General features: G+C 35.8%; 1 protein-coding gene across 9 annotated transcripts in view; it reads left to right on the plus strand.

Annotated features, from left to right (window-relative positions):
• The window catches only part of INPP4B (inositol polyphosphate-4-phosphatase type II B), a 761,046-nt gene extending 752,379 nt beyond the window's left edge, over positions 1-8,667 (plus strand). For 5 of the 9 annotated variants that reach the window (XM_027066639.2, XM_027066643.2, XM_053216922.1 and 2 more), the window contains one exon: positions 1,372-2,748. In XM_027066639.2, the coding sequence (XP_026922440.2) occupies positions 1,372-1,546 (175 nt within the window). In that variant the 3' untranslated portion in view covers positions 1,547-2,748. Of the gene's footprint in view, positions 1-1,371; positions 2,749-2,782 lie in introns of those variants that run through there. The other 4 variants (XM_027066662.2, XM_027066653.2, XM_053216924.1 and 1 more) reach the window with 4 other exon arrangements.
• Positions 8,668-9,574: the final 907 nt, after the last annotated feature.

Genomic DNA, 9,574 nt, shown 5'->3' on the forward strand with positions numbered 1-9,574 from the left:
GCGTATTTCCTACCTAACGTGCCGTAGAATGTTGAACAAGTAACTGGGTTACTCATACAATTGATGATAGGAATTATGCAGGTCCAGAATAACTCTTCTTTAGCTCAACAAGCCATTTGTTTTTCAGATAAGCCTCTATTTCACTTTGTCACTGGCTCCATAGTCCTTAGGTTTTACCAAAGAACAAGTATAACATGGGCACAGCATAACATGATCGATTTGATGCTTTAAACTAAGTCAGATAAATGTTCAAAGTAATTATGATTGCTACCGGGCCAAATGTGGCCAGTAATGTGGTCAAATGCCTCATCAAGAATGTCTGTGCAGCAAGTTTTCAGGGGCTGCAAGTGGTTGAAAGGGGGCTATGGAAGCTAAGGGGCTTGCTTGCAGGGCACTCTTCATGAGACTGAGTAACAACCAGTTTTCTGCCTCAAAACCTGGAGGAGCTGATAAAGATCAAACCACTCCTTGACAACTGACTGTGATTGAAATTCTGAATACTCTGAATACTGATGTAATACAACATAGAAAAGAATTTTTATTTTCAGCATATATCAGTATGGCGTATTTCAGACTTGCCATAATTGGAGCTGCCTTTAAGCCCAATTACAAATGCCCATTTTTTACTCACACAGAAAATCTTTTCTTTCCCGGAGAATCACTCTGCAATATGGATCTCTTTTAAGACCAGGAGTCCCTTGGAGATAGATTTGGCCTCATCTAAGTTAAGATGAGCAGCAGAAAACATAGTTTATGAGCTGAACTAACAGAAGGACGCTGAGTCGGGGTTTGTTAAACTAATCGTATGGCTGGCAAAGGATGACATATCAGATGTTTCATTCATTTTAAATACCAAACCATTTCCATAAATCACTTTTATAGCCTTAAATACATTATGTAAGTATAGTAACATTAGATGGTGTGTTTAAATGTGCCAGGCATGTCCGTTTGCTTCTCTCCATACTGTGTTTCTCTTCTTATTTTCCAAAGATGTATTTATCAGATTATTTTTATGGGTCCATATTTTAGTTTTATTCATGTAGTCTTGTTGATTGGTGCTGTTATGTTTATTTGATTCTTCCTTGTACATACACATTCAACTCATGTGAGTATCATAGTGTCTCTCTCTTCTTGCACAAAAAAAAAAAAGAATCTTCTTTTTTAATACATTTGTCAATGTAGGACAGGAAGAAAATAATACACAGATGCATTTGGGGCTATTTAGCATAAAAACTCCATCTGAAACAGTTGTATTCTATAAAAGAATGTGTTGAATTTCAGGATATTTAAGGTTGAGTTTCTTTACTGTGTGAATGCTATACTATTTTCTTTTCTCCCCTGACTCCCCGCCCCCCCCTCCCTGTTTAACAGCAGACAAACCCAGGGAGCACTGAGTGAATCCGATGATCCTGAAACAGGCTGTCTAACTGATAACAAGCCAACTTCTCGACACTTCTATCCTGTCGCCTTGCTGCTTGTCAGCTCACACCTGTTAGTTGTGTGGCTTATTTTAAGTCTTGCATTACTATTAGCCAAATACCAATAAGTTTTATGTTGTATTCCTTTCTTTTCTACAAATGACAATGGACTTTAAATTATGGGGACAATGCTGTAATATTTCTACATTTTCAGATTCACAGAATTTAAAAAAAAATGTTTGAAATGTGTTTTGTTTGTTTTTCCTAAAATCTAAAAAAGAAGTACTATGCATTAAGTGAATTATTTTGCTCTTTTGTTCATGGAAAAGTGTTTCCCACTGTTAACCAACTCAAAAGAATTTTTAAATTTCTGTCTTTGGAGTAAGACAAAGAACAGAATCCTGAAAGCTTGAAGTTCTGCACCTCCTGTTTCTCTTCCCATTGAATTTATTCAAGACAATTAAGGATGAATTTGCACAATGCACTGAAACCCTGAGTCAAGTCTTAGAGATGTGGGAGGTTCGAGACTTTATTTCCACTGTGCTAACATCCTTGTTGCCATCAGCTGACAGAACCTTCTGTTTGATTTCTTAATCTGTTAGTTATGTTGGTTCTTTGCTTCAATTTACCCTTTTCTGTCCAGTAATTTGATGGAAAGAATGGCTATTTATGTTTTGTAATTAAATTAACCTGTTTGTAACTCTTGTTTGGGTTGATTTGGCTCTCGGAGTACTTTTCTATTCTTTTTAACAAGGTCTTGTTTGTGTCTTACACGCCATTTTCAGCCCCTGTGACTTTTGTACTGTCTGTGCACAAGCACCCTTCCTTTACAAAGCAGAGACTTGGACCAGGCTGTTCAGAAAGCCATTTTTCTCTTCGTTGCACAGCTAAAATAATGAAGTAAAATAGAGATGAAATTTTCCTTTGAAATCTATAGGGCCAGACTTAATAAATTAAATGCCTTATTCCTAGAACCTGCATCCTTAGGGCTACATGTAGATCTTAATGTGTTTTAAAGAGACTGACATTAATTTATGGAAAAGTTATAAAAAGGCAGATATATTTATGAAACTAAAGTGAAGCTGTATTGTGGAGCAAATTATATTTAAAGCGTTTATTAAACCTTAAATATCTGTTAAGAGCAAAGAGACTTTAATCATCTCCTTCTGAGGGCAATAATGGTATTGGGCCTGGCCTAGGATTTAATTTTGTAAGATGTATCATCATTTGTGAAAAAAAAAAAAATGTAGAGTTGAATCTTTGTTATTTTTACTTGGACTGTTGCTGCAACTCTGCATTGAACAAATAAAGCATATTTATTTATTCCGTGTTTCATGAAGTTGTACTTTTTCCCCTTTCACCAGAGAAGGATGCCGCATAGAGAATGTTCTGAAGAATATCAAATGCAGAAAGTATGCTTTCAACATGCTACAGCTGCTGGCTTTCCCCAAGTACTACCGACCTCCAGAGGGGACTTATGGAAAAGCTGACACCTAACTTTACCAACATGTAAATAACCAGGAACACAATTACGCTTCAGTCGGATAATCTCCACCTTTCTAAACTGTTTTATTGTCACGAGTTTGTGGAGGGAGCTGATCAGGGATGTTTGCCCAAATCTAGGAATTACTCGAATTAGGTCTTAGCATATTAGTCTGAAAGAAATCCATTAAAAAATCTCCAGGAACATTGTGATTCTAGTTCTCGCTTCTACGCAGTGCCCCTCGCAGGCTGAGGTCAGCTCAGAATGTGTACATTTCATTCACATTGTCCCTTAGTGGAAGGCACTGATTCTGAGGAAACAAAGGTTGCTGCAGGAGGAGTACAGGTGACTCATAGAGGGGCGCTTGACCTCCAGAATGAACACAGGAGAGTGTAAAGGAGAGAGGGACTCAGACACGGTATTTCATAGCCTTTCTCACGAGTAACCTTAGAGCCCATTTGTGGTATTTGGAAAATATCTTTCTAGGGAATTAAAATTCGGTAGCATCAACGCATGATGTTGACGGCAGAAGCAGGTTGCCGGTGTGCTTTTTAAAGGCTGTGGTCCTCCAGGCGAGACATAACCAGTCCTCCGGAACAGGTAGATGACAGTGTTAGCAACTCAGTGGAGATACTTTTCAATAACATGGTATCTTTTCTAAACTCTGACACAGGTTGTATGGTGATAAAGTTGTATAGTAGAAAAATACCGTGAGGAACTAAAACTGCAAGAAAACGAAAGCTGATCACCCTGCTGATGTTAAACATGAAAATCCCCGTCAGCCTGAACTTTGTGTAGCCAAGTTCATAAAAGTCCAAAAAATATCTTCGTGATGTTTTCCAATAGTCATCTTGCTACAGAATATAGATGGTGGAATCTGCGTTGTCTGGCATAGATTACTACGTGTGAATAAACATTTTAAGACATATGCAACCATAGCTAATGAAACCAAAATAATTATTTCTGTTGACTTCAATTTCCAAATCACACCAGCATAGGTTTTCCAATATTCCAAATTAGAAATTGCTGTAGAGATTATCTTGTATAATGTCATTATAAATGGGTAAATTAAAGCACGAGGAAGATATGCCCCCAATAATCCAGCTAGATAATTTTTGAACCATGATTATAATCTCTTCTTACCTTCCTAGCCTGTGCCATGCTAAAAATGCATGAAAATTATGGGAGAATGCTAGTTAGTTAAATAAAAATTGTCATTTATTGCTGGAACTAGACCTTAGAGTACAACAGTCTGAAAAAATGAAACCTATTTTCTCCAGATGTTGAGTTTATTCTTTCTCCTCACTCATTGGAAGAGTATGACATCCAGAGCATAAATCTACCCTTTGGATATGCCAGAGGCTTGTTACATAGATGTCTCTTGGCTGTGACCACATTCAGTGGATAATATTATGGGGCTTTCCATAGCTAGTGTGACAGCTTCTTGGCTAAGATATCTGTTGACTAAGGACTCCAAACAGATCTCTAGGCTCATGTAGGGTTTTCAGATTACTACAAATTTTAGATAACTGTTTTGGGCTTTGAATACTAGAATTATCAATCCATATTTTAGCTAATGATTTGCGGGCATTATATTTGAGACCATTGACAGACAATTCATAGCCTTCTTAATAAAAAGTGGCTGTATACTATAGATCTATTCACAAAGTTTTTGGTGTTCTCCCTTATATTTCATTCTCCCTTTCAATGATTAGACATAACTTTTGAATTGTTCAGTTTAATTTGAAAATGGTAGGATTTGGGGTTATTTTTATTATCCCATTGAATTTAAGGTAAAGAGGTTGGGATGACAGAGGTTTCCTCGAATAACAATGAAGCCTCATTCAGTATGTCAGAGTGGTCTGGGTTCCAAAAGACCTTAAGTGAAAATGTATCATCTTATAAACGGTATAATTTTTGTCTGTATTTTTAAAAATGAAAACTCTTGACTCAAATCTGGAAAAAAAAAAACTTATTAAATGGAAAGCCAACAGTAGGGTTTTCTATTTGGGGGAAGATATTTCAAAGATTTTTTTTTCTTTTGAAAAGTACTAATATAGAAGTCTTAAAGGCTAGAGTTTACTGTAATACAAATGCATAGAAGTTTTCATTTATTATTAGCATAGTCATCTGCATTTCCCTATATGAAGCCTGTATTTGTACATACTTTTAAAAGTGGATTTCATCAAGAAAATTCATGTTTTGTATCAACAACAATATTGCTCCTTTCCTGAGAGATATTCTAACTATTCTTAGAAATCCACTTCACTATTTCTTTTTTCTTAATTTTTTTTAATGTTTATTTATTTTTGAAGGAGAGAGAGACAGAGCGTGAGCGGGGAAGGGGTAGAAAGGGAGGGAGACGCAGAATCTGAAGCAGGCTCCAGGCTCTGAGCTATCAGTGCAGAGCTGGATGTGGGGCTCGAACTTATGAGCTGCGAGATCATGACCTGAGCCGAGGTTGGGCATTCAACCAACTGAGCCATCCAGGTGCCCCCCACTTCACTATGTCTTAAGTTATTATGGTTTTCTAAATCAAAGAGCAAATGTTAAAAAGTTTTAAAATCTCCTTTGTACAAACACAGCCTAATCATCCTTTTCTCTATTTTTATTTAAAAGATAACACCAGCAGGCCTATTTCAAGAGATCAGATTGACTCAGAAACTGAACCAAGAAAATGACATTTCCAAACAAGATAATTTATTTTTGCTAAAAATATGTTTCCCCTCTAATGATATCAAATGTACGTATCAATTCCGTATTAGCTCTTCTGCAGGGTTCTGCAGAAAACATGTTTAAAAACAAGGGAAGGTAAAATCTTAATTATGTTTGACCCGGCTACAAAAAACCCAGAGACTGAAAATGTTCCACAAGACAGCTAAACATAAAAGTTTCAGATATTTGATTGAAGCCAAGCCACACTTGGATGCATTCATTCATTTATTTCTTGTGTGGTTTTTTTTTCGTTTTTGTTTTTGTTTTTCTTGTTAATATTGTCTCTGACTTTGTCAACACCCTGCCAAAACAATCCTTTGATGTTTGGTGATTCCAGCCATCCAGCGTCAGAGCAACCATTTGATCCTGCTGACAAATTGTGCTAAAATGCCCACTCACCTAATTAGAGCAGTATGCCATGTGACTAACCTTCAGCTCTTACTTTATCAGACTAACTCCTGTTTTTCTGAAAAACTGTGAAGTCTTAAAAACTAGTAAATGGAGGAAGGATACTTTCCTTTTTTTCCTCCCCCCTCAACTAAATATAGTATTTTGCATAAAATTCCACGATGGAAAAGAAAAAGATTTATATGGAGTACTACCTTTCCTCTCAACAAATCAAGCCCCTCATGTCAACAAGTATGGTACATGCCAAGGAGAAAGCATACCAGTGATGTGCTAGAACTGGCTTCGGCAGACTCATGAGAGTTGATCATTGAATTTTCAAGAATTTTGTAAGCCAGTTGTTAAACACACCGTCATTAAATATTAAATTATCAAAAGCAATTGAATAAATCTTATTAAAAACAAAGATAATAATGAAAACCTACCACTTCATAATTATTTCCCTTCATATTACTCTTTATCTGTGCTTTTGAGGTTATTTATGTCAATTGTACGTACGCAGTGGAAACACTATTATCATGTTCTGTGCATCTCTTCTTGACTCCACACCCAGTAGCATCATGTGGGTAGCTTGAAATTGACCACAGTGGGAGTATGTACACCAAAGAAATTACCAAATGCTACAAACCGGGACCTTTAATTTCTGAAAAGCCAGGTGTTAAACATTTACCAGCACACAACTGAAAGTCACCATCACTTTTTCTCCGGCAAATAACAAATAATTGGAAGCAGTATAAAGTTATTCATATGGTATTAAATTCAACCACTCACCTTCAGATGGCTACAACTTTGTTTTGGTTTTTACCCTTTTTGAAAGATACCTATTAGACTATAAGTAATATTTGACATTTATATTTTATTTGTAATTAAATTATTTAATCATATAGACACACTCAAAAATGTATCTCTCTTGATGTTCTGCAAGGGAAATCTTAGCAATGCATCTTTAGTGTAAGCAATAACAGCGGCTGAATTCAGGGAAATGTTAGCCTAATTATAGCACCACTGAAAATGTGCTTCAGTACAAATTTTTAAGTTTATAATTTTAGCACTTCCTAAAAGCAGGAAAAACAGTAACATATTACTGTGTTCAGATTCTAATAAATGTAGTTTGGTTGAAACCCAAACTGTTAAGCAAATTGAACTGTGGCGGTATGCTAAAACACCGCAGATGTTTTAGATGTTTGCTTTCCAAATACGGTGGCGTATCAATTGTTTAATTCAATATCAAGGGCACCTTTTGTAACCCTTAGGAAATAAGTTAATGTTTATTACGGATTTAAGAAACTGGCCTAAGAAAACCGATGATCAGCAGTTACAAAAGCCCAGTGAGCATTTTGAACAAAAAGGATCCCTGATAGCTTAAGGCCTTACAAATTATGCACCAAAGAGAATGATCTGTGTAGTTGACTGACAACTTTAGTGTGAATTGACATTCATTTAGCTAGCTGCAATCTGCAAAAGCTGTGCTTTTTCCCCCCATATTTATATTTTATTGCTTTAAACAGAAAGTCCCAATATATTATATCCTTTGTTTCTTTGGCAGTTTTAAGTTAGAACTTTCTATCCAAACAGATGCTACCTATAGCAAAACTGTCTTTAAGAACAGGAAAATAAAATAAATGTTTAGACAAAACATCATGGGCCAATTAGGTATAAAGTTAAGGTATGGGAATTTGGATTTTTACTTTCTGAGACACATGCACATTAATCAGTTTTTCAACTTTATTTCCAAGCAAGTAAAAGAGTCTAAGACATTTCTGATGTCAAAGAAACAAAGCATATCTGGCTAATAAGGAGGTAGGGAAAAAATTGTAAGGTAATATCAGCCAAAAACAATTGTACATGCAATCAGCTCTCCTCAGCTTGAATTCTCATAGATGAATATTGAGAATTATAAACTTAAAAGAGAAAACAAGGCTCATGATAAAGTATATAGTACCCAGAAAGAGTGACTGTCAAGAGAGAGACCTAACACAAATGATGTTGCCTGATAAACCTTCTCTTGTTTATCTTTTAGTGAATAGAATTCTTTAAGGTAATGTTGCACTTGCCTACTCATAGTGTAAATATATTCACAGTCTTCCTAAAATCATGGAAATTCTTCTAAGGGCACAATCCAACAGTCCATCTTTAATGATCACGCGGTATGATTTCATTGTCAAGCAGGCATTATTGACTCACATATTGATGACATTACCTTATCATGTATAAGGGTCTTGTGATACTTTCATATCACTATCAATATTAAAACATATTTCATGTCAAAAGACTGTCAAACTTTTCAAAGGCAGGTTCCATTTTACTGTAAGTAGATGGACATTCCCATTTCCCTGCACAAGTGCTGTCCTTTATACACATATACTTCTCATGTGAATATTTTATTATTTTGTTTAGCCTAACATCTAATTTTCAGATCCTTGTGGTACTTATATGAAATGTTGGCATTTGTTTTCCTTTTATGTTAAATATGTATTCTAGATGAGCCGATAATGTGTGTTCCTAGGAAATGGGGCACAGATAGGTTAGATCGTGTTATATTGGCCTTAGAAGAAATATCATTTTATTTTGTTGTTCTGTGTAAACCATATTCATTGTACACTGTGTGTATATTTTTGTTTAAATAAATGTGATTTTTATTTTTTATGTTTCTGTCTTTTTCTCCCTATCACACATTTTTTTTCATTTTCATCAGTGTAGCAATGTCTAAAAGTTAATTAAAATAGCAGAAGGGTAGCCTAAACAATATTTCAAAGAGAATAGACTAATTTTCTGCTAGAGCACAATTACAGCACTAATTTTACATCAATACTCAGTTAGTCTCATAATCACTAGCAGCATGCATGTTTTATGGTTGCCATTCTGTAGGAGCAAGATCAACCATAATTTAGAAAAGAGTTCAAGAACCAGATGTCAATGCTTCAACACTGGGCAAATCAGTGATCTTTGTAGCCCAGATGATGTTATAGTCACTTGAGTACATGAGATAACTTCTCCTTATAGGCTATTTGGATATGATCATTTATAATTCATTATAGTAGCTGATACTAGAAGGCAAATTCCAAAGTTTTAATTATATCTTGTTGCCAAAAAATTAACCAAATGAGGCCCCTGCTTGCATGTGAAGAAAGACTGAAGTTTTGCCATCTGGAGAATTTCAAGAACATTGCTGATCCTGCAGGAATAAACATTCCTCTTCTGTAATGTCATCATCATTAATATATGTTTGTACTAACATGTGGTTCTACCTCTGAGCAGGAACAATCTGTAGGCAGCCCCATGGTGAAACAATGCGTAATGAATTATAACAAAATGCCACCTGCTCTAAAACCAGAAGACTAGCCTGAATGAAGGAGTAGTGCTCTGCTGTCTTAAACATCCATGCAAAGGTATCTTGGGTGTTGTAAGTGACATTCCCACTCAAAGTCACAATTCGACAAGGGGCTCAGAACATCTGTTCCTGTATTTTGGTATCTCCGAAGAGCAGAATCAGGAGAATGGGTAGATGTGCTTGGAGAATGTCAAGTCAGCACCCATTCTAAGTGAAAGTAGC

The sequence above is a fragment of the Acinonyx jubatus genome, chromosome B1 (assembly GCF_027475565.1).
Source record: "Acinonyx jubatus isolate Ajub_Pintada_27869175 chromosome B1, VMU_Ajub_asm_v1.0, whole genome shotgun sequence".
Taxonomy (NCBI): domain Eukaryota; kingdom Metazoa; phylum Chordata; class Mammalia; order Carnivora; family Felidae; genus Acinonyx; species Acinonyx jubatus.